We start from the raw sequence: 24,457 nt of genomic DNA on the forward strand, positions 1-24,457 counted from the left end.
GTCAGTGCATGCAGTGCATGCAGTGCCAGTGGCGCCGGCGCGGCAGTACAGTGCTGTGTTTGCTGCACACGTCGTGCACGTGCAGGCATTGAAATCCGTCAGTGCATGCAGTGCATGCAGTGCCAGTGGCGCCGGCGCGGCAGTACAGTGCTGTGTTTGCTGCACACGTCGTGCACGTGCAGGCATTGAAATCCGATGGCCTGATAGCTGATAATTATGATGACTGATGTGACCGAGGCCGCGCCTGCGCCCTTACAGCGCGCGCTTTTAGCGCGTAGGTCTGCCACGGTCACCGGCAGTTCTACGATACGATAAATATCAGAGCAAGGCAGAAGGACTTGATATTACTTGTGACTTCTGGCAATTTTCTGCACTACTCAACGTAGCGGTGTGGGTAACATAATCAGGATACTATTCGGGCTCATAGTGGGTCCACCTGCGCTTCCATCTATGCCGAGCTATAAGGTGAAGAATTTAAACGGTACGAGTGATCCAAGATATGAAAACGCCCGCAAAAACAGAGGTTGTCGTACATGGATTGCCTTCTGGATACATTCAAATAAAAAATATAAACCGAAGCCGCCGCAAAGGTGCTCCGTCAGTTGTTGCAATGAAAAAGGAAGTGTCGGAGCCCATGTGCATTTCACCAGTCCTAAATCCAGAATTTGGTACATTATTCCTATGTGTTCTGATCATAATAACCCGCTGTTGAAGCAGAGCCAGGGAGAGCTGACTGTAATACCTAGCGCGCATAAGTTCAAAGCACCCGTCCGGCCCGAGGACCGCATCACATGTAAACCTAAGCCTAAGCCAAGTAAGAAGTCAAGTAAGAAGTAGAGCGTTGGAAGCCATAGCTGACTGTTACAGCATGCAGCCACAGCCTCCTGCAAGCACTCGGTCAAGGGAGCAGCCCTGCCGGACTTTCTTCTTCATTCTCGACCTCCTTTACCCTCCGTTTTGCCCTTCACGGTGAGCATCTTTCATCCATTTTGTCGTCAGCACACAAGTTCACTTCTTTGTTATCCGCTTGGCCATTGCGGCCATGCAGGTGGAAGTATGTACTACTATTCCCTAGGTGTTATGAACTTACATGTATGTACATGTATGTATGGTAAATTAGCGGATAGACTGAACGATGCACTGCACGTGTTGGACCCGGTGTTCACCTTCTAATGTACATGTATGTATTCCCTAGTTTTACCCCGTCCATGTGATCCCGAGTTGTTTGTATTATAGTCACTTTTTAGGTCTGGGGTGCAATTCTATCCTGGCTCAGTGTTGGTGTTACTGCCGCGTCTGGTGGCTTCCTTTCCTGTTCCTGGTGCATGCACATAGTCATTAGAGGGTAGACCTCCTGCTTGCATGTACATGTACTTGCGTTTTCTTCATAGAGTACCCACTGTTGCTTTCCCCAATGCACGTTCTGGGGCGTAAGGAGTCTACTGGATTCCTTTGCCTGTATCTTTTATTCACATACTTGTAATGTCACAAACATTAAATTTTGGTTCTCAACGGAATCGAAGAAACAGACAACGGTGCGTAGTTTAGGTGTGGAGCAGCTGTGTGCCAGGGATGTTTGAGTGATTTAGTAGCCCCCCCCCCCCCCCCAACCGCGTGGCCGTGGCTACACCAGCTATTTATGTCTTTCTCAAAACCGCACAACCCTGCATTCGGAACCCGGGGGGGGGGGGGGGGGGGGCACTTGGCATGTACATTGTGCGGGTGATCCTTATACTGGGATTTAATTTCCGGCCCAAGGGGGGGGGGTCCCCCGTCGGTTCCCCCGTCGGTTTCCGAGGAAGCCGTAACTTTTTTCCGCTCCAAACTATTTTTCCGGGGTCCATCTACTCACAAAAAGTCGTTTTGCACACCTTTCTGCCCATCCCTGTACTGTTAGATTTGTATGCGCATCAGTGCACTCGCTATACATGATTGTCTGATGTATTGTTGTAGTTCTTTGTGCATGTTCTTTGTCTACTATGATTGATTGCATGGTCAGCTACCCCGGCGTGGGAACGCAGTCATCCGTGATGTTTCATGATTGTACTATGCATGAAGTACTAGTACGCGTGCGTGTTACGCTTCTCGTTGTTCTTCCTTCATTGTGTTTTGCCCCTTTTAGTTGTGTGTTGGAGTCTCCTGTGAGAGATTAGTTTTGATCAGTGCACTTGTTATTGGTTCAGCTTGGCATGTTTTGGTCCTTTTCCATGATAATACATAATAAACGAATTAGCAGTTGCCTTAGTGTTTTGAAGGTAACATTTTAGTGGTCCTTCGAGCCGGATCATGGATAGGCCGAAGCGTGCCAAACAAGGGAAGCCGGCGGAGAAGTATGGTTTGTGGGTGGAAACAGCCAGTAGTGTTTCGGAGATCACCGCGACCAGTCGCCGGTCCGCTGGGAGTGCTCAGGCACAAGCTGAAGTGGACAAGCTGAAGGCTGAGCTTCAGGCAGCGGAGGATGTGGCTCAGTTGGAGCGAGACGCAGAGGCGAAGGAACTTGCCCGGCAGAGAGAGCTTGTGGATAAGCGTCTGGCTGTGGAGAAGGCTGAAGCCGTGTTGGTGGAGATCACGGCATCGTCTCAGCCCAGGAGCCGTGGCAGTAGTGTAGTGGGTTCCAAAGCGAACAGTGTGACGGGAGCGACCAATGTTGCAGCAGAACACCCAAAGCGAAAGGTGCTGACGGTGGAGGCTCCGAAGTTGCTGCCTTGGAGAAGCGCAATCCGCCTGTTCGGAAGTTTGCAACCCTAAGCGAGTGCATGGACGAGTTGGACATTGAGCAGCGCAGCTACAGGAGTCTGGGAAGGAAGCCCTTGAATCCAATGCGACCGATCCAACCGCTTCAATCGAGTCCAGTGGAAGTCGTAGCCTTGGACCAGAACTCTGACGACTCTGACGACTATGAGTATGATGAGCAGAGTAGCGCAGGTGAGCTGAGCCATGACGGCAGTTCAGCAGTTTCAACTGCGGTCCAGCTCGCAGGCACAGGAGTGGGCACAGTTGCCAGCTCACCCATTCATCCTGCCAGTGGAGGTGCGAACAGACTTCCCCCAAGACTGACACCTATCCGCACTGTAGCAAGTGGTGTGCATCCAAGCATAGCAAATGCAGCATCCAGTATGAGACCTCAGCCTGTTGTCACAGGTCCTGTGAGCAGTGCTCTATGGAAAGCTCCAGTGGCAGTGCCCACTCAGCCAAAGCAACCAGTCTTAACTGCTGGACCTATCACAGTCCAGTCAAGTCTTGCTGCAGTTCCTGCTGCTGTTCAGCAGCCCAAGCAGCCTACAGCTTCGAAGCCCAGGGTGCCTGCGGCAGGTCAGACACTGTTGGCTAGTGCTCCAGCATTCCAGCCAATGGGAACGCGGAGCAAGGTTCGTCTAGCACCACCTCCACCAGAGTATCTTGGTGCACCACCTGCTGAAGGCCAGTCTACACACCCCGGCCCGGAGGTGCATTCAGCACAGTCGTACGCGATTCCGTATGTGGAGGCACCAGCAATCAGAAGCCCTTGGTCTCGCCACCACCTAAAGCCACTGGAACTGCCAAAGTTCAGTGGGAAGGACAAGGACTTCGGCCGATGGAGGCAGCGTTTCAAACAGCTCGTGGAAGAGGACACGTACATGTCGGACGACCACAAGTTTGCCCGTCTGCGGGAAGCCTTGGCAGGCGGCGAAGCGGAAGATCTCGTTGCCGACATCGTCCACGGCCCAGGCGCTTACAAGTCCGCACTGCAAGAGCTTGACGCATGGTACGGGGGCCCAGTCCGAGATATCGTGCGCTATGAGAGAGAGCTGCTAGCCGTTCCCCGCATTGTCAGTGAGCGGGACCTAGATCAGCTGAAGTCGTTCGCGCTCAGGCTGCGGAACACCCTCATCAACTTGAACACCGCTGGACTTACACCAGGCAGAGAACTCTACCTCAGTGTAACCCAGAAGGTGCCAAAGCCTGTCCTGATCCGCTTTTTGGAGCGACACGATGACTCGCTATGCGACATTCATGGGTTCGCAGACTTCCTGTTAAAGCGTGTCATGTGCCTCAAGCAGGTAGAAGAGCGTGCTGCCAATCCCGAGCCTCCCCAGTGGTGCACCGAGAAGCGCCAACAAGGCCCAGGAAAGCCATTCCACAAGCGTACTGAGCGCACACTTGTTGCCACCGAGTCGTCGACCGTCAGCTGCGTGTCCTGCCGCGGAGGGCATCAGCTGGCATCTTGCCCACAATTCAAGCAGCTCTCCCTGCACGAACGGTGGGAGTTTGTGAAGCCGTTGACCATTTGCATCTGCTGTTTCAAGCCCGGCCACAAAGGCAAAGACTGCCGACAACCGAGGTGCCGGTTCTGTAACAAGCCGCACCATGAGCTTCTCCACTACCAGAAGTCAATCGCCAAGCAACCAGTGCAGTCTGCAAAAAGAGCACCATGTGCCAACACAGCCCAAGGCAGAGTTGAGAAGGCGCAGAGTGCCTGCAGCGTGACCGCCACGAGTTCTTCGTCACGTGACCAGACCACTGCATTCATGACAGTGGCAGCCACCATCAACGGGCCAAACGGGCCATCCCAGGCAACGGTGTTCCTCGACAGCGGATCGTCGTGCAGCTTCATCAGCGCAGACCTCGTTGAACGTCTGGCGCTGCCTGTGAAGTTCGGATCCCTCGAGACTTCTGTCCTCGGCGGCGAGAAGCTGTGCCCTATCAACCAGTACGCAACGGTTGAGCTGAGTCATTCTGATGGATCAGGAACCAGTGAGTTCTCGGCTTGGGTCTTGCCGAAGATCATGAACCCCATCACTACCATCAACTGGACAGAGCAACAAGGATGTTGGCCGCACCTCACTGACGTGCCACTCCCCAAAGTGCCCGAAGCAGCTCCCGTAGGCCTGCTGGTCGGCCTCAATGCGCCCTGGCTCCACACGTCTCTGGAAGAGAGGTTTGCCAACGAGGGAGGTCCCATTGCAAGGAAGACACTCCTTGGCTGGGTGGTGTTTGGTTCTGTGTCTGCCCACACCGCCGGCGAGTTTGACGACCGTTCGCTAGTGGCAACCTCTGATGATCCGCTCACAGAAGTTGTCAGCAAGTTCTGGCAATTGGAGAGTGTCGGCATGGAGACCACCAGCTCCGACTACCTAACCCCTGACGAGCGTGCAGCAGACGACATGACGAAGCGGAGCCTTCACCACAATGGCACCAGATTCGTCGTCGGGATCCCGTGGCGGAGTGGTGCAGATCAGCCGGAGTTACGTCAAGACTCGCGGCAGTGCGCTGAGCAACGGCTCAAGTCCCTACATCGCATCCTTGAGCGGAAACCCGAGGTTCGTCTGCAGTACGCTGAGGTGCTCAAGAAGTACCTGGAGCGTGGGTACATTCGATCAGTCCTGCCCACAGAGGTGGAAGATGCCGGAACCGACCAATGGTTTCTCCCGCATTTCCCCGTCATCCGCAACGACAAGTCAACGACAAAGGTCCGAATCGTATTCGACGGTTCTGCGAAGGTCATGGGTGACAGCATCAACGACCGCATGCACGCTGGACAAAAGCTGCAGAGTGACCTGGTCAAGGTCCTGCTGCGCTTCTGCCATCACCCTATCGCCCTCACTGCCGACATCTCGGAGATGTTTCTCCAAGTTGAGCTCCGTGACAATGACCGGAAGTACCACCGGTTCGTCTGGAGTGAGTCTCCTCACCACCCACTCGTATTCTTCGAGTTCTGCCGCGTTGTCTTCGGCATGAGAGCGTCCCCGTACTTGGTAGGCCGAGCGCTACAAGCAACGGCGGAGACCTTTGCAGATACTGCCGGTCCCGAGGCGATCAACGCCGTTCGAGACAACTTCTACGTTGACGACCTGTTGATGTCGACAGCTACTGAAGCATCAGCTATAGTTGCCCGAGAGGATCTCCAGGAAATCACCACGCGCGGTGGATTCCACCTACGGAAGTGGCTCAGCAATTCACCGGCTGTGCTTAAGTCCATCCCAGAGGCAGACCTCTCGGATGAGGAGCTGCATACGGCGCTGGTACACGCGGAGGGTCTCATCAACAGTCGACCACTAACCGTCATCTCCTCTGATCCGAATTATCTTCGGCCCCTGACGCCGCAGCACTTCCTCGTGGGCCACGCAGACACCACACTGGCCGCAGAGTTGGGTGTCCAGCCAGCAGACACGGTCCATCCTCGTCGCCGCTGGATGTACGTGCAACGCATCGTTGCGGAGGTCTGGGCACGATGGGTGAAGGAGATCGTGCCGAAGCTCAATTTGCAAGTGAAGTGGTTTTTCAGCAGCAGCGGAACTTGGAAGTTGGTGACATCGTCATGGTCATGGACGACAATGTCCCACGAGCACATTGGCCACTCGCTAGAATTACGGCAACCTACCCATGTAAGGATGACGTTGTCCGTGTGGTGGGGGTCAACATCCAGGGCAAGGTCTTAAAACGGCCAGTCCATCGACTAGTTCCACTTGAAGTCGAAGGTGCCACTGGTGAATGAGTAAGACGGAGTGTCACAGATAGAATCACTCATGACAATAGCAGCCAATGTAACAGTAGTGGTGTCGCATAACTTACAATGCTTCTCGATCATCTTTCCTATGTTCTTTTTTGTTTGCTATACTGTTGTTTGGGTCTCACTCATATTGCATGATAGCATATTCGTTCGAGAGGGAGGAATGTTAGATTTGTATGCGCATCAGTGCACTCGCTATACATGATTGTCTGATGTATTGTTGTAGTTCTTTGTGCATGTTCTTTGTCTACTATGATTGATTGCATGGTCAGCTACCCCGGCGTGGGAACGCAGTCATCCGTGATGTTTCATGATTGTACTATGCATGAAGTACTAGTACGCGTGCGTGTTACGCTTCTCGTTGTTCTTCCTTCATTGTGTTTTGCCCCTTTTAGTTGTGTGTTGGAGTCTCCTGTGAGAGATTAGTTTTGATCAGTGCACTTGTTATTGGTTCAGCTTGGCATGTTTTGGTCCTTTTCCATGATAATACATAATAAACGAATTAGCAGTTGCCTTAGTGTTTTGAAGGTAACATGTACAACTGAGTCCAGCTACATGTACATGTACATGTATGTCCGCGCAGAGTTAGGTGGATCCCTAACCCGGGTTCTACTCTAGGGTTCGGTTAACTACGGTTTGCGCAACGCAAACCAACATTTTTTTCGAGTGGCTGCACAGGCGCGTTGACCACAGACCAGGTAGACGTGGCTAGGCATGTACGTACATGTATATGTGTCATGTAAACGTAGAATCTTCGTGACCGTTATAACATAATTTTTATGTTATATCGAGGGAATCAAGAATATGTCGCTGTCAAGTCATGGTGCACCGGTATAGCAAGAAACACTCAGAAAAGTTGAAAAAAGTGAAAAATTCTGGTACACAAGCAAGTTATGTACACTTTCGTTTAGTACATAAACCCCGTTAATACATAACATTTGTCAAGTCCCAGAGATTATGTATTAACGAGGGACGACCTGTAGCTGTATCTAGCTAGCTTGCACCGGAAAACATTTTTTTTGAAGAAACCCTCATTTGAAACCTAGGCCAAGGACTTAGATTAGAATGATGGTATTGGACTCTTGATTCGATTTTTGGAATCATGGCTTTTACTTGGCAGTATTTGAGCATAAGAGGGTTACCGTATTATCATGATTATCTCTAATATAAGCAGTCTCCTAGCATACTAGCACGTCTCCGATAATAGAACACCTTGGGGCGGCATTAAATATAAAGTGCTCAGTCTCCATTATAAAATTAATATAAGCACACGTTGTACTGTAAATTCATTATCTGTACCGGCGAAAAAAAACATGAAAATAATGTGTGTGTCTGACAAGAATTTGGCATGGCAACAGGCCTCTGAAATGAGGTTGAAAATAATAATGGAACAGTCTCCAATGAATAAAGGAACGTCTCCATTAGTAGCACAGCTGCGGAGGTACATTGAAAAAATAAAGGACCATGCTTATATTAGAGATAATACGGTAGTAAACTACATGACTGTACTTCTTTAGATGAGCACCAAGGGCAAGACTCAGAGGAGTAGACACCAATTCTGCACGAAGAGCTATCATCAACATGCAGTGGTAGCGCGAAGCAAAACTGTCCCTACTCCCTTCTGGCGCAGTTGCGAGTCGCACAACACCAATACTTTTATTTACGCAGATCGGATTCAGACTAGAAACAGCGAAGGGGTCTGCAGGCAAGGAAAAACGAGGATGGCTACAGAAAACTTGCCGACACCGGAGTCGGAATTGAGACCTCGTATTCCATCATTACAGGAAATGTGCACATCTGTAGCTGCTCAGGCCCTCGTTCGACCTGGCAGGGAGACATTTGCGCTGGAGTGCAGAGCGCACCTGATAGTCGTGCACCAGATACGGACATTTGAAATGCTGAGGCGCACAACGGCGGGTTATCTACTGGAATACGTTGTTCATCGATGCCCGGAGCTGCTTACCGATGAGCTGGCTGGCCTCATTCTGCCCCATGGGCTCTATGCTGTAAACCTTTCCCACTGCACCAGCATAACGCAGGAGTGTTTGGTTGACTGGAGCAAGGCTTTCTTCTGTGAAAGTGATGAGCATGCAAGTAGAGAGAGCTCACCGGCAGCTGAGGCTGCAGATTCTCAGTAAGATGTGAAAGTGTGCAAAGGTGAAATCCGGTGGAATTACGGGGGCCGTCACCCTTACTGCCTTAGACTTAGCGAGTGAACGCACTGCAGTTCACGTACACACTGCATAAACCGACCGGCATTGCTCACAGCTGCAAGGCCCGTGGCCCGTTGTCGCTTGACAAACGGATTTCAATGTCTATCACAGTCCATACCTTGGAGAAGTGGATATGATCGTGGCATTTGTTGCACCGGACAACGTGATGTGCATATTGTATGGTGATGGGTGCAACTGAGGTCACCTGAAACTGATTCAGGACTTGTGGCTTCAGCCCCTTGGGTGTCCATAATTACCAGATTTGATTGAACTAACTTGGCTGTTTGGATTACTTTATACACAATATAATTATTGTTTCACATGTATACTCTTAACTAAATTGTGTACAGGGCACCGAAGCTTGAAAGTCAAGTATCAAGCCTGGACATCAGCTGCACAGAGTTGTTCTCGGCGGAGGGTGTGCTTCTGGCCAGCACGGAATGGTGGCAGTGTTTCCTCCGTCCTTTGGCAGCGTCCCTGACTCAAGTGAACGTGAGCCACACAGCAATCAGCGACCGAGGTGTTGAGGTAATCAGATATCATGTGACCTGGATCCTAATGGGTGGCTTTTTCTTTTCTTTTTTTTTTTTACTATTGACACAGCCCCACTGGAAAACAGGTGGAGAACAAAAAGCCCGAAATCAATTCAACCAGGGTTCCAAAAATCACTAACTTGATGGTTGCACCTCTCCATGTTCCCTGTACACCCTACCATGTTGCATTCATCTTCGTCCTTTTTCTTTCATGTCTATTGAGGAGGTGGTCTGCGGCTATTCACTAGCACTGAGAATCAACTAGTCCACATACCACGTGAGCAGCACTGCACCCTCCCCTGGCGATTGCTTGAGAACACACGTGGGTACTGGAATCGTTATCGTACTTCCTCAGCGGCACTGCAATGTCCGCTTCTTTTTGTTCAAGAGAGAGGTTTATTTTGTTCATTGGCTCTTAAAGGGGAAGTTAAGGCAAAAATCAAAATTTCACCAGTTGTAGTCTTCGGGGTGCTGAGTCGAATGGTCGTGGTCCGAGGAAGCTGAGACGCTCCCTTCCAACTTGAATCCCAATCGAACTCGCGCACTTCCACCGAAACTGGGTGACTGCGCCCTACGAGATGGGGATTTGTATGCAAAATGTCACTAAAAGCGCCATTTCGTTCTTATAAAAAGCACGGATGACCGCGATTGGCCCATATGTTGTAGTCTTTTGGACGCTGAGTCGACTGGTTTTGGTCCGAAAAGGCTGCGATGCAGCGTTCCTCCTTTATTCCCAATCGAACATGGTTCAACAAGCGGTCACGTGCTCCTGCGTACACCAGTCACCTGGTCACCCTACCTGCAGGGTACAACTTACTAGCCTGTTTGACCTTTTTTGGGTGCAGTCCTGTCACTCGAGTTGAACTCGAGTTGAACCTTGGTGTGAAAGTTGTCACCTGCCGGCGTGGTGACCAGGTGATTTGGGCACCCAGGAGCACGTGAAATTTTGATTTTTGCCTTAACGTCCCCTTTAAAGACGGGCTCTATTCTACACAGAGTACTACAGTGCTGTAAGTAAACAAATATTCAGAGCATATCTATTTTTCGGCTATTTTCGGCCTGGTCATATTTGGCCAATAAATTAGTTGTGGCCGAAATTCAGTTTTGCAAGGTTCAGTGTGGCAGTGTATACAGGCAGCAGCAGTGAAGGCCGAAGATTTGCTGCGGCTGAAATGTGTTTTAGCCCTGGTAGGCCGAAATTTGAATGGGCCGAAATTTGTCAACTTGCAGTATTCTAGAAAGGGCTCTAATTGAGCAAGTGTGGTACTTCATCTCCTGACTGCTTTCTGCTGTGATCAAATGATGTCCAGGTTCTGCTAACAACGTGCACACAACTACAGGAGCTGGATATATCGCACTGCCAGCGGTTGACCAACAGCATGTTGGATTTTGTGCGGTTTGATGCTCCTGTAGCTGTGTCAGGGACCGACGATCAAGACCACCATCAGCTTGATCCCAGCGGTATGCCTGCTGCGGTCATTGCACAGCATCTGAGGCATGTCTTGGCTGCCAACACGAATCTGGGCTTCAGAGCTATCCGCAAGCTGGCGCTGATGTGTCAGGATCGTTTGGAAACCGTGGACATTGGTCTGTGTGAAGGTCTCCTCGCTACTGCTCTCCTGTGCCTGAGTGGTTACGTAGTGGAAAAACTAATGGATAGTCCACCTGGCGACATAGCACAGCTGGCTACGTACAACGAGTACATGGAAAAAAGTGGCGATCCATGCTTACAGTCTTGCCTGTCCGCTACTCCGGAAGTCACAGACGCCATGCGGCAGCGTCTGTATGACTGTGGGTATGTTATCCGGGGACGGGCATTCACACCTAATCTTTCAACGGTGAACATTTCTGCGGTGCTTCGGGCAGACGCTGTGAGTGACATTTGCGCAGCACTGTTCTTCATGAACACTTCCCCTACACTTCAGCGACTGATCTGTGGCTCACACAGCGGACTCTTCTTTGCAAAGCAAACGAAGTACCTTAGATTTGTAAAAGACATTGACCTGGTGAGTATCGGTTTATGCGCGTTTGTGTGTGTGTGTGTGTGCGTGTGCGCACGTGTGTGTGTGCGTGTGCGCACGTGTGTGTGTGCGTGTGCGCACGTGTGTGTGTGTGTGTGTGTGTGCGTGCGTGTGCGCACGTGTGTGTGTGTGTGTGTGTGTGCGTGTGTGCAAGTTGCTATGTCTAAACATAGCTGTTCGCTATCATCGCTTCCGCGATGGGCAGGTCTGAGGTGTGTGTGTGTGTGTGCATATATGTGTGTGTGTCTGTGTGCGTGTGCGCATGTGTGCGTATGTGTGTGTGTGTACATGTGCGTGTGGTCGCTATCATCGCTTCCGCGATGGGCATGCCTGAGTCTCAGTCTCAGAGTGTACAGTAAACCTGGTTTATGTGACCACCCCACGGTGCAAGCGAAAGTGGTCGTTAAAGCCAGGTGGTCGTTAGAACCAGGTCCCATACATTTGTGGCATATCGCATCGTGTACATGCCGTATATTCTCTGTTATAAGCACAGGTCTCTATTACTAGCGCACTGTGAGTGCCTTTCGAAAAGATTTTAGCGCGATCTATCATAATGTGGGTCTGGATCTGTTGGGTCTGTTGCCAACCAGCTGGGCTGCTTGAAGGCGTATTGTTGTACCTGCCACCTTTGTTGGTTTCAGGGTTCATGTACAGTTTCTATTTGAAGTATACGTACCTGCCACCCATGGACTGCTTCTGGCTATATTAAAGTTGAGTAATCAATGGTGCTAGTGAAGCTTATACCAGCCTGGTGATCCACTCTGATTTAGCCTCCCAAACCAGTAGAAAGATTAGTACTACCTTCACTGGGGTCATTACTGGTGGTTTGCCACTTTGTGTTGCTTTCACCTCTTTGAATCTGCAGTTTGGAACAAGAGACCTAACTCTTGATGACCTCGTGGGATTCTGTACTGAGGAGCACCATTTGCAACACTTGAATTTAGTAGATATAGCCACTCGTCTAAATCCAGAAGTGGACATCGCCCAAGTCTTCCGCATGAGTCGGATGCCCTGGCTCTCATTCAAGTACTATGGCGATGATTTGAATGCAGACACGTTTGCGGATATTATTCGTATTGCTTCACCAACGGTAAGCAAGAGTGTGTGGGTGCGTGTGTGTGTTTATGTGTGCATGCATGTGTATGTGTGTGTGTGTGTGTGTGTGTGTGTGTGTGTGCATGCGTGGGTGGATGCATGTGTGTGTGGGGGGGTGGGGTGTGCGGATGCTTTTGGTTTGCCTGTCTGTCGACCTGTCTGCCTGTCTGTGAGTCTGTCTGTGTGTCTGTATATGTGTCTGTCTGCCTGTCTGTCTGTCTTGGCCAAAGTTTGAAATCCATATGCGACTAGACTGATTGGATCTGATTTAACATTTTGATTGACGGGTGTCTTCTTCAGGATGGTGATTATCATTTTCAATTATCATTCAGAAAAAATGGCACTTGTAGAAAGGCATCAATCAGTCTGGTCTTGCTGCTGTTGTGTGGTCTGCCTTATCCTCTGTTGTCTTTTCGTCCGTCTCTCTGTCTATCTCGCTGTGTTCACTTACAAGCCATTCAGAAAAAATAATGATGATCGGATCTTGATTTTGGCCATACATGGGTCAATGGTTGACCTTGTTCAAAATTGTTTTTGCCCTGCAGTGTGGAATTCTCTTCCAATTATTGTGGATGTACATTTTTCCAAAAGGTGGACCATGTTAAAGTAAATTTATTTTCAAGAAGGTCTTTGACTGTTTCGTCCCGGGTAAGTGTTGAACGTTGTGCAGACCTGCTGGTCAGAAACAGGTTTCCGGCAGAATTAGAATGGAGTTTCACATGTAATTATCCTCGGAGTGCCTGCATCTTTCTCTGTTCAAGACCTTGCTTATTGCGTACGTCTCCTTGTCTCTTCTGCAGCTTGAGAGGCTGCAGCTAGCGTACATGGACAATGTCCCAGACGATGTGCTATGTCTCGTCTTGAAGCTTTGCAGATCTGTGAAGGTTCTTGAGCTGCGAATGATGGAAATTGGTCCTGAAGTCATCGACAGCCTTCTGCATAGCTGTCCACCGAGGCTTACCGAACTGTCACTGCCCAAGTGTTCCTTTCTCCTGCTTAATGAGCACGTTGCATGTGTGGCTCAGTCTTGCCCACTCCTGGAGAAAGTCAATCTTAGTTGGCACACCAATATCGGCAATGCTGCAGTGCGATCCTTACTACTCCTGTGTCCCATGCTACGCATCCTGGAGGTGACCGGTGTGAAACAGCTCACATCCGATCCGTTCTTGCCGTTGGCGGTCGTATGCAAGACTTCAGACAGTGTTGAAGATGAAGCGGTACTGGACTCTAAAATGATGGCACTGGTCAAACACAACCAACAGGTAAGGATCATTCTAGAAAGAACTGAGAACAATGTCAATGCCCGTGTGTGTGTGTGTGTGTGCGCTCGTGTGTGTATGTGTGTGTGTTTTTATGTATGGGTTTCTTGGCACTTGTGCCATTGGTTGTGAGACTTATCCACTCACCCCCACCGTTACGCGCTGCATCTGCCGCTAGGGTTTACCGGGTGTTGTTGTTGTAGAAGTTTATTTAATGTCGCACCACAAACAGGCGATTTCGCCTCCTTTGATACATGTGGACGACAGGTGTTAGCGGCCGTCGTGAGTTCCCTTTGGGAACGAGCACGATAAATTACTCTTTACTTCATTTTTTATGTATTGCTTGTTTTGTGCATGTTTGGTGTACTGCAGTACTACGTACGTCGCTCAACAGTGTACGGTCGTAACTTACAGCTTCTGGACTTGTCATCGTGTGATCATGTGGATGATGAGCATCTGATCACAATAGCACTAGCGACATTCCGATCGCTGCACATTAGGAACTACTACGGGGCCATGGTCACGGAGAGTGGCGAAGAGTATCACTTGTATTAGAATGCACCACATCAACATTCCAATCCAGTCATGCCGGCCAGCTGAGACGGCGATTCGATTGTTTTGAGTGTGTGTGTTTGCGCGCGCGCGTGTGTGTGTGTGTGTGTGTGTGTACCCACGTCGGCGGTGGAAAGACTGTGCTGTGAAGGACCTCCGCTCACGAGACCTTGAAGCGGACTGGTATACATGTATAGTGGCCTGTGACCCTTGCCCAGACTGGAGGCTGTCTCTGTGCGTGCCACATTGCGTGCATGCATGCCCGTCGCATCTCCGTTGTCTTGGAGGAACGAATAACTTCCATATTAAAATATGATGGATTTTACTTCAGTAAAATGTATAGGCATGTTATGCGTCCTCGCCGGCCGTGATGGCCGTGTGCATGTCGGTGCATACGAGTAACCTTTCTCTCCACTTGAGAGTTTTGTGTACATTGTCGACTGTGTACATTGTCGACTGTGTACATTGTTGACTATGTACTTAGGTGGTGGGAAGTGGCAGTTGGCTGTGGCCAGATAAGGATGCCAGTAATTCCCCGCAGTTGAATACCTACTGTGTAATTTTAGGTCTGTCCTGCAATCCCAGCTCCCACCTATCTGATGAGTGATGTGGTAGTCAAGAGATTGCCGGTTTATGAGGCGGTTAGGCAGAGCACCATAGCCAGGGCTTGCAAACCAGGAAACTGATGTAAAGAATGGGCATGCTCATCTAAAGTGTTTTTCGCAGCTAAAGTAATGTTAGAAAGGGTTTGCTCCCCACACTGGAGCTCGCGCCGACTTTTCTTGACACTTGACTGACTCGCAACTGCCATCCAGAGCACACGAGAAGTCCATAGAACCTTCGACTCGGCAAACCTGCAAGAAAGCACCACTCCCTGCTCAATACACAGTGTTTCGGGGAATTCACCCCTCATCAGTTGAGCTTGAGTAGGCTGAGGAAGATTGTGCCTGAAGAGCACCACTGTCTTATATAGTGCTCTCCAGGCACAAACATCACCAGGGATACAAACTTACAGAGACGCTCCGTTTCCAGCGCGACAAACACCTCGTGAACACCAGATAGCAGCGTGAGTCAGTGTCGCTCCTAGATCCTGGACGGTGAGAACAGACGTCGAGGACCCTCGGTCATTCGCAGGGCGAACACGGGAAAAATGCTTACACTTTCATTACATCAGTAGTATTGTACATAGCCTAGGGCTGCCAGCTTCGCAGGGAGAAGCCGTGTGTCTCTCTGCGCTCCAAAAATAGCGCTATACGTTTCACGGTGGAGCCAACAGACAGGACGACCGACGTAGTGCTGGTTTCACACATCGATTGTGCTAGACAAGGTCACATTTGGAGACTTTATGCACTTTATGCTAGGGCAGTGCCGGTCTTCCCCACATGGGTAATTATGCTAGCATTATGCTAGCATTATCCGCCGGTGCCTATCGCCGCCTGTTCAAATTGTCAAAGGGGTTCCTAGAACGTTTTCGTGTAACATTCATCAGTTGGAAAATGCATCACAATACTCAATAGTGCTCAGTAGTGCTCAGTACTCCGTCAGTCAGTTTTGTGCCATTTCTCAGTACTCCTTGTCAGTTTTGTGCCATTTTGTCGCCCTCGCTGACTGTACAAGATCTGGTTACTTGTACTTGTCTTATCATTGGGCCAAAATCAAAAAATGTCCACATCATCACAATGTCATGTGACATGGGACAAAATTTGCATTGTCATCCAGTCATGCTCGTGCTGAACATGACATGTGCGAAGATGTAATGCCTATTATAATAATTGATTACTGGTGCTGAGCGGATATGTGGCATGTCGCGCTGTAAAGCGAATAGGCTGTGAATCGCTGTATACTACCTGTTAACGGCAGGGTTGTGAAATGGCTCGCGACGAAGCGTCGCGATGTGAACCAAATCTCGACGAAGTGTCGCAACACCAGTGCCAGTGGTTGGCGTTTCTCAAATGTGGTCACTACGCGTATACGGTGTGCTGGCGCTGATCAACCTTCCGGTACCGCTCCTACACTGATGTTGTTGCCCCATCTTGCCCAACACTCATTCTTTCCAGGTTATCACTGTATCAGTCGCTAAATCTGGCACTCTGTGAAAATTTCTTTCGGTGAAACGTCGTTCTGTGAATGGTCGTTCTGTGAACGCGTTTTCGGTGAAACGTCGGGATACCGCTCTAGCTCTGTGAGCCGAATTTCTGTGAACATGCTGTCGATGGACCTGTGTTCCGTGAACCTCATTTTCGGCGAAATGACCGGAGTACCCCAGGGTTCCCACCTCGGGCCATTGCTTTTCCTGGTGCATATCAAGACAGAAAAAGTTAAGCATAAGTTGCCAACCATATTGTTGCTCAGACTAATAACCCTCCCCCTAGCTCTCCTCCTAATCAAGAAATACGATCGACATTCCAGACAGAGATTGGTGGTCGTTTCCGTCCATTGCTGGAGATCGAGAATGCAGATGATATTGTCAATAAGTTTAACAACATCTTGACGGAGGCGGCAACTTCCATCCTAGGAACCACCCAGAAGCCCAGAAAGCCATGGATCTCAGATGAATGCCTAAGGCAGTGTGATACGCGCCGACAATTGAGAGGGAGCCGCTTTGGTTCTGCTGCGGCACAGGAAGAGTATTGTGTGGCGAATCGGGAGACCAAGCGGTTAATCCGACGAGACAAAGAGAATTGGCTACAAAATAAATGCAAGTCAATTGAAGATGACATCGCCAACCACAACCCCCACGGAGCATACCAAACTCTGAAGAGTCTATGCAGCAAGAAATCAGGATCAGCAATGCAGGTGATCAAAGCAGCAGACGGATCCACTTTAACGAAAAAGGAAGAAGTAGCTCAGCGGTGGTGTGAGTACGGTGCATCTTTGTACAACGTGAACCTGAACGTAGATGATAAAGTCCTTGACGCAATCGTTACTCCAGCCATGTCAGATAATGCCAACAACAATCCCATTCTGAGGACCGAAGTCGAATACGCTATCAACTCCCTCAAGAACAACAAATCAGCGGGGTTCGATAACATTCCTGGCGAGCTTTTGCGACATGGTGGAGATACGTTGGTGGCTGTTATGCACAGGATTTGTGACCTCGCATGGACAAATGGTAGATGGCCAACATCATGGACAAGGTCCATTCTTGTTCCCATCCCTAAGTCTGGAGACCTTCGGCAGTGCCAAAACTACAGGACAGTGAGCCTCATCAGTCATCCGAGCAAAGTGCTACTGAGGATCTTGCTGAAGCGCCTGCAGCCGCAAGTGGAGGGTTTGCTGGCGGACGAGCAAGCAGGGTTCCGGAAGGGAAGAAGCACAGTGGAGCAAATCTTCAACCTCAGAATGTTAACTGAAAAGTACCGTGACCATCAGCAGGCTGTGTATCATTGCTTCATCGATTTCCGTAAGGCCTTTGATAGGGTTTGGCACAAAGCGCTATTCAAGATTATGAGAGCGCATGGCATCGAAGCAAGAATTGTGGACCTGATTGCAGCGCTTTACGCTACTACTGAAGCTGCCATCGTTGTTGGATCCACTATCACCGACTGGTTCACCACGTCAGTGGGTGTCAGGCAGGGCTGTTTACTCTCGCCTTGTCTGTTCAACGTATTCCTGGAGTACATCATGTCTGACGCTTTGGAGGAGTTTGATGGGTCAGTATGTATCGGCGGCATGTGCGTGACCAACCTACGTTTTGCGGATGATATAGATCTAATCGCATCGTCTGTGGAAGAGCTGATGGACCTGACCGAGCGCGTGGATACGAGTGCAACAAGACTAGGCATGCAGATCAATGCTTCCAAGACCAAGTCAATGGCAGCGCCGGAGGGCGGTGGTGATCTGGGGTGCATTCAAGTAGGCAATGAGCGAATAGAAGAGGTATCCCAGTTTAAATACTTAGGTGCCGTAATCACGTCGGATGGCAAGTCCGATGTGGAGATAAGAAGACGCTTAGCACTAGGGAAGCAAAAGATCATTGAGCTTCAATTCATTTGGAAATCGCCATCACTTTCTTTGCCTACTAAATTTCGTTTTGTTAGGTCTATTGTGCTAGCGACTGTTTTATACGGATGCCAATCTTGGACATTATCTGCCTCATCAATGAGAAGAATTTCATCCTTCGAGATGAAATGCTTCCGCCGACTCTTAGGAGTAACATACCACGACCGGCGTACCAACCAATCTATCCTGGAAGAAATCAATGACATCATCGGAGCAAGGATGCGGCTAGCGAACGAAGTCAAGAAATTTAAGTTGATGTGGTTTGGCCATGTTACGAGACATGACGTTTTCTCCAAGCCCTTCCTGCAAGGATCAACTCCTGGATCTCGACCGAGAGGAAGGCCCGCGACATCATGGATTTCTAACATTAAAAGTTGGACGGGTCTTCCCTTGCATGCTCTCTCTCTCTCTCTCTCTCATGCAGCACACGATAGAGTTGGATTCAGAGACATCATTCACAATTCTCTCGCTGATTAATGCCTCTACGATCACCTTGTGATTATGAGTTATACAATACATACATACATACATACATACAGATCTCCTGGACTACCCTGTCACCCCTGATACTCGCTTGACTCCACTGTCAGATACTTCTTCTTTCGTAAGTTTCGAAGTCCTGTCCTCTCTTTTCTAAATGCAGCTTATCCATTCGCCTTTAAATCATTGGGCCTAGTTCCCATTTATTGTGCGAATTGAAATAAACCAACCAACCATATCAACAGCTTACCCAGTGCCTGAAAACGCAACCAGCACGCTGATGTTTACCTATTCGCGGATGATACCGCCGTCGGCCAAGCACGAACCAAAGGTACCAGCCCAATGGAGACTGCCCTGCAGGACACATATGCCTGGGCCGACCGAGTAGGCGGAACCTTTAATCCATCGAAAACCATTGTTATCTCATTCGCTGAGGAAGGAGTTGCAGAGACCATCCGTGGTATCCAGCCGTCAACTAGTCACCGTCACCTGGGAGTGGTGTTGTTGAGTGAAACACTTAGCGTACAGGAGCACATTGAACAGACAATAAGCAAGTTTAGACAACGCTGCGTTCTTCTGTGCCTTATGGCTGACTGTTTAACAGGAGACATCGTCAGGAAGCTGTACCTTACGTATGTCTGCCCCACAGCAGAATACGCCGCCCCAGTATGCATGGGAGTCCTCCCCCTATGCTGCACAGAGGCTCACCCTTGAACGGCTGCAAGCCAGAGTAACTCGCACAGTCATGCGGCTTGAGAGATGTCCTTGCCCATCAGACGAGCCCAAGTCGTCATTGTTTAGACAGCTGGGGTGGCCAAGTCTATCCTGGCGCAGGAATATCGCCTGCCTTATGGAATTCTTCCATCTGGTCACCACCCAACCAGAACTTCTTGAAGCAGCAGGATACTGCCCCACGCGTAGTCGCCGCCCACAACTCGCATTCACTCTGCCACGGGTTAGGAAACACGCCAGGAGGTCATTTCTCTTCCGCATCGCTGCCGTCTGGAATGCCTTGCCCACAGACCTGAGAGCCCCAGCCTCGCAGTACCTGTTTCGCAGTCACATTTGCACTCACTTCTCTGACACCAAACACAATGCCACTCCTCACTGACATGCCTCTGTCCTCCTTCTTTGAGCTTTGCGCTTATTCTTAAATTGTGTTTCTGTTTCGGTATATTTCGTATTTCAAGGCATACCCCGAGGCTATAGGTATTATAGAGTACAGGACCATTCTGGAACATTCAACCTATATTATTTTTCTAGCTAGGCTGTTCATTAGCCATCCACTGTCTGCTATCTCAACCCTACAGCCTCCCATTATAATGGAAATCCTCAAATATACAATAATAAAAAACAGTCGCTAAATCTGACACTCTGTGAAATGTCTTTCGGTGAAACGTCGTTCTGTGAAGTGTGAATGCGTTTTCGGTGAACCTTCGGGATACCAAGGTGGCTACTCTTCGTGCGAGAGAGGACGCCGGCGGCGATCAAGTGCTCGCAAGTCTAGGGCCGTGTAATAGCAGCAGCCGCAAGTTACCATTATTACTCCGGTTCTGCATTTTGTTCTTCATTACTTGATAATTGAGAATGAGTTTACTCACAACGTCAATACTGCTGTGTGAAACAATGAAGTAAAAGCCAAAGGAAAACGACAACACAAATAATAATTCGGAAATACATAGAACAGTAATAGGTTTTTCATTTGACCCGACGAGACCACACGACGCTTCATTCAACAACTGCTTCTCCTCTGATGAGTTCCCCGCTATCATTGTGGAACGAAACAAGACTTGTCAGGAGTAATACTACTTGCTTTCGTGGAGTGGGGCTGGTGCACTGTTCGTGCTGTGGGCTGCAAGCGTCGTGTGGTCTCGTCGGGTCAAATGAAAAACCTATTACTACTATTTGACGGACCTTTGGAAGATGGCAACAAAGAATTAATACATAGAACACACAATTGAAATGTAAGATTGAACACAAAATCTTGACAAGACACCGTTACCATTACTCCTAGTAGGAGTAGAACAAGTAACTAATGTAGTACCTTACGTACATTTACTTCTTGTTCTAGCCTGCTTCCTGTGCTTTTTTCTGCTGTTGCTGCTTTTGTTCGCGCTCTCCCAGCTTAGCGCTATAAGTCTCGTTGTTTTTGTCAGATATAAATAACCAGAGTCCTTGTAGGGAAAAAATATGGATTCAAGCAAGTTTTCGTACAACACTCATCAGGAATCGTCGTTGTACTAAAGGACACTGAAACAAAAATTGAACTATTATAGAAAATCTAAGTTAGAGAAATAACACTGAGAGCAACAACAGTGAAATTTACAAGTGTGAATTTTAACAATCAAAGCGAGAAATGAACAAAGGAGAAAGGAAGGAAAGACAACGTGATAACACATAACAGCAGTACATTACACCTAGAACATTAACGGCCAAGCTTGGCCGCACTAAACACGACACGTTACTTGAACAATTTCCACCCAATTATACTATCTTTCTGTACACACAAATTAGGCTTGAACAGACGCTGATAGATAGCTTCCAACACTTTTAACTGTAGTCCATAACCATGACGACCACGGCACAATACAGTGAACGAAGAGTCGGAATACGCACCGCAACAATCAGGACTAGCCAGCAAATGATTGTACACTGAAGACTTGCTACCACGAAACCTACGCACAACACTAACACTCTCACCGGCACTCTCACCATCACTCCCATCACTGCTCTCCGACTCACTGCTCCCTCCGCCGTCCGTTCCATCCTCCGCTTCCTCTGTACTCTCTCTGTCTCGTCCATCCCGCCTGACCGGGTCCATTGAACTCAACTCGGCCGTCACCCTGCTATCACGTCCCTCCTTTCGCCCTCGTCCGCTGAGTGCGTAGCTTCTGTTATAGTTGGCTGTTGATCGTCTTGGTCTTTCAATTATGGGCTTGGATGGTGGATTAGTTGTGGTTGCTGTAGATTGCGTTGTTGGTGTTGGTGTGGGAGTTACTGATATGCAAGGTGGGTCTTTTTGAGTCGGCATTTGTAGTGTTAATGCAGCTGTCAGTGTTGCTCGCGGTCTGCCACTGGCAAGCTCCACCGCCGCAAGAACCGATGGCGGAGGATCAGGAGGAGGCAGTGGGACCGGGACCGCAAGCGGCACCGCCTCAGCCAAAGCCGCCGGGGGCACTGACGAGGGAACCACCGACGGCCGGAGCAAAGGCGGCGACACAAGCCGACCCGATGAGCCACCACGCCCATTCTCCTCCACCACCGCCACCAACGACGGCGGAGCAAGCACAGTCTGTGAGCCAGGATCCGCGGGTTGTGTAGGCAACGGCTGTGTGGTTAATGGTTGTTTTCTAGGTCGCCCTCGCTTCGGTCTTTGTTGTTGTGCGCAAGGTGGAAGTATGTGACGTGGTGTGTGTTGTTTGATGCGTGCGTTCAGGTGCTGAACAGTCCTACCAACATACCGACTAGCGCATTGTCGGCATTCAAAGTTGTAAATAAGATGACTTAAGTGATGGGCTGGTAGGACATCCTTCCGCACCGTAAACGCACGCATCGTCGTAAAGACTGGCACAAAGTGTACTGCGTAGTATGTTCGACACAGATACATCGTATTCTCTCTCTCCCCCCCGTTTACCCGCAGTTATTAGTATCCTATTCTCTTACTATGTGCTTCCATAGCTTTTACTATGTTCTTCCATAGCCACTTCTAGGCTAAGCCTTCGCCGTCATTTTATTGGGTCGTCATCCCGTTTGAATGTGCGAAGTGAAATAAAAACCAAGCAACCAACGAGCCGGACCAATCATAGGAGCCTTCGTAGTTTGTTCGACTTTCAACAACTTCTGCAACAAAAACTCAGGGTACCCGTTCTTGACAAAAACTGACCGGAGAAAATCAAGCTCTTCCTGCAGCTTGCAGGACGAACAAATACGCTTCGCACGATCTACAAGGTTACGCACTAAGTTTACTTTATATTGAGACGAACAATAAGAGTCATATACAATGTACTGACCAGTAAACGTCGGCTTTCGATAAACGGTGGTCAGCGCGTCACTACTCGTTTTTTCCACAAGCACATCTAGAAATGACAATTTGTTGGACTGTTCATGCTCACATGTAAAACGAAGGGCAGGGTGAATACTATTCAACACGTCAAGAAACTCGTTACTACGCTCCTCATTATCAAAATATGTGAATGAGTCGTCCACGAAACGTACATAAAGGTCAGGCCACAATGAATCATCAACTTTCGACTCACAGTAACCGACAAACACGTTTGCCAATACCGGACCAAGGGGCGAACCCATCGCAACACCATCGACTTGTTTGTACATGACATTGTCGAACGAAAACTCAACACCAGTTGTGACCAGCAACAACAACCGTCTAAACGCACTTTCAGATATCCAAGGAGTGTCAACGTCATCATTACGGTACAAAACATCCATGCAGATGTCGACAGTTTCTTCAATGGGCACATTAGTAAATAAACTGACGACGTCAAACGAACACATGTGTGCGTTGGATGGTACAGGCTTGTTGCGGAGCTTCTCAACGAAATCAAAACTGTCTTTTACAGTGCGCTTGCAGTAGTAGTCCTGCACTGGTTGTAAGTAAATACACAGCCACTTGGAAATAGAATATTGGGGACTGGACATGTGGGCTTGTGTATTTTTGGTAAGCCATATAGCCTAGGCCGGAGGGTGCCTGTCGGTTTAATGCGATCGAAATCATTTGAGGATATTTCACCGTCGTCTTTCAGTTTCTTTAGGTAAGCTATTAGTTCTTTTTCTACTTTCTCTGTTCGATCAGAACTTTCAACTGGGCCGAGGGTCTGGAACTTTGATGTGTCATTTAAGATGACAAACATCTTGTCGATGTAATCGGTTCTGAGCATCAGAACTGTAGCCCGCCCTTTGTCCGGGCGCGTGACGATGATTTCCGTGTTTTTGCGGAAGTCACGGAGGGCTTTCATGTGTTCCTGGCCTAAGGAAAATGATCGCTTATCTGGAAGTTTGTCCGCATGCTCCTCAGCCTCAGCTCGGATCTTTGCTGCGCATATTGATTGTTGGGCTTCTGATATCGGTGTAAAACGTAATAACTTTCGATAAAACAATTCAAACTCGGTCATGATAACTTCCTTTTTTATTTGATGATGGGGGAACGCCAAAATCAGTGCCACGGCAAAGGAGCTCCTTCTGCACGGTAGTCAATTCCAATGGTGTAAAGTTTATTATTGTTGTTTCAGGATCGATGTTAACTTGGCCGTAACGTTTCCTTCTGAGCCAGTTATATGTCTTGTCATGTTTGGTGATAAGTTTGATCCGTTGTTTCTGGTCGTTCTCAGAAAGGAGCACTGAGAAACGAAGGAAGTCATGAGAGGACAAAAATGTACGTGCACGATCATACAAGGACTTAAACTGTGAACGAGACTTGCACACCGTGTCACCGGACCTGGCAATCTCATCCTTCATAAAAACTCGCTCAGTGTTCAACATGTGGTATGCCTTGGCTCGGTGAACACGCTTTTCTACACCGCTAGGACATACGCCATTGTCTAAACACCGTCTAAGAAAAACTACATTAAGGGCGACACTACGGTAATGAAAACGTGCTTTCAGCGTTAGATTCAGAACATCTATCTGAGGCTGGACTACAACAGAAGCTACGCACTCAGCGGACGAGGGCGAAAGGAGGGACGTGATAGCAGGGTGACGGCCGAGTTGAGTTCAATGGACCCGGTCAGGCGGGATGGACGAGACAGAGAGAGTACAGAGGAAGCGGAGGATGGAACGGACGGCGGAGGGAGCAGTG

General features: G+C 49.1%; 2 protein-coding genes across 2 annotated transcripts; both read left to right on the forward strand.

The window, feature by feature from the left end:
- Window positions 1-2,756: 2,756 nt before the first annotated feature.
- On the forward strand, window positions 2,757-6,419 carry LOC135810521 (uncharacterized). Its single transcript, XM_065324014.1, has one exon. It carries the CDS (start codon window positions 2,757-2,759, stop codon window positions 6,417-6,419), a length of 3,663 nt encoding a protein of 1,220 aa, XP_065180086.1.
- A 1,511-nt stretch (window positions 6,420-7,930) lies between these two features.
- Window positions 7,931-14,582, forward strand: LOC135809772 (uncharacterized). The gene is made up of 6 exons (XM_065323199.1): window positions 7,931-8,624; window positions 9,054-9,231; window positions 10,547-11,242; window positions 12,123-12,347; window positions 13,153-13,614; window positions 13,984-14,582. Exons 1-6 carry the CDS (start codon window positions 8,008-8,010, stop codon window positions 14,164-14,166), a joined length of 2,361 nt encoding a protein of 786 aa, XP_065179271.1. The 5' UTR covers window positions 7,931-8,007; the 3' UTR covers window positions 14,167-14,582.
- The last annotated feature ends 9,875 nt before the right edge of the window (window positions 14,583-24,457 follow it).

Source organism: Sycon ciliatum, chromosome 2 (genome assembly GCF_964019385.1).
Source record: "Sycon ciliatum chromosome 2, ocSycCili1.1, whole genome shotgun sequence".
Classification (NCBI taxonomy): domain Eukaryota; kingdom Metazoa; phylum Porifera; class Calcarea; order Leucosolenida; family Sycettidae; genus Sycon; species Sycon ciliatum.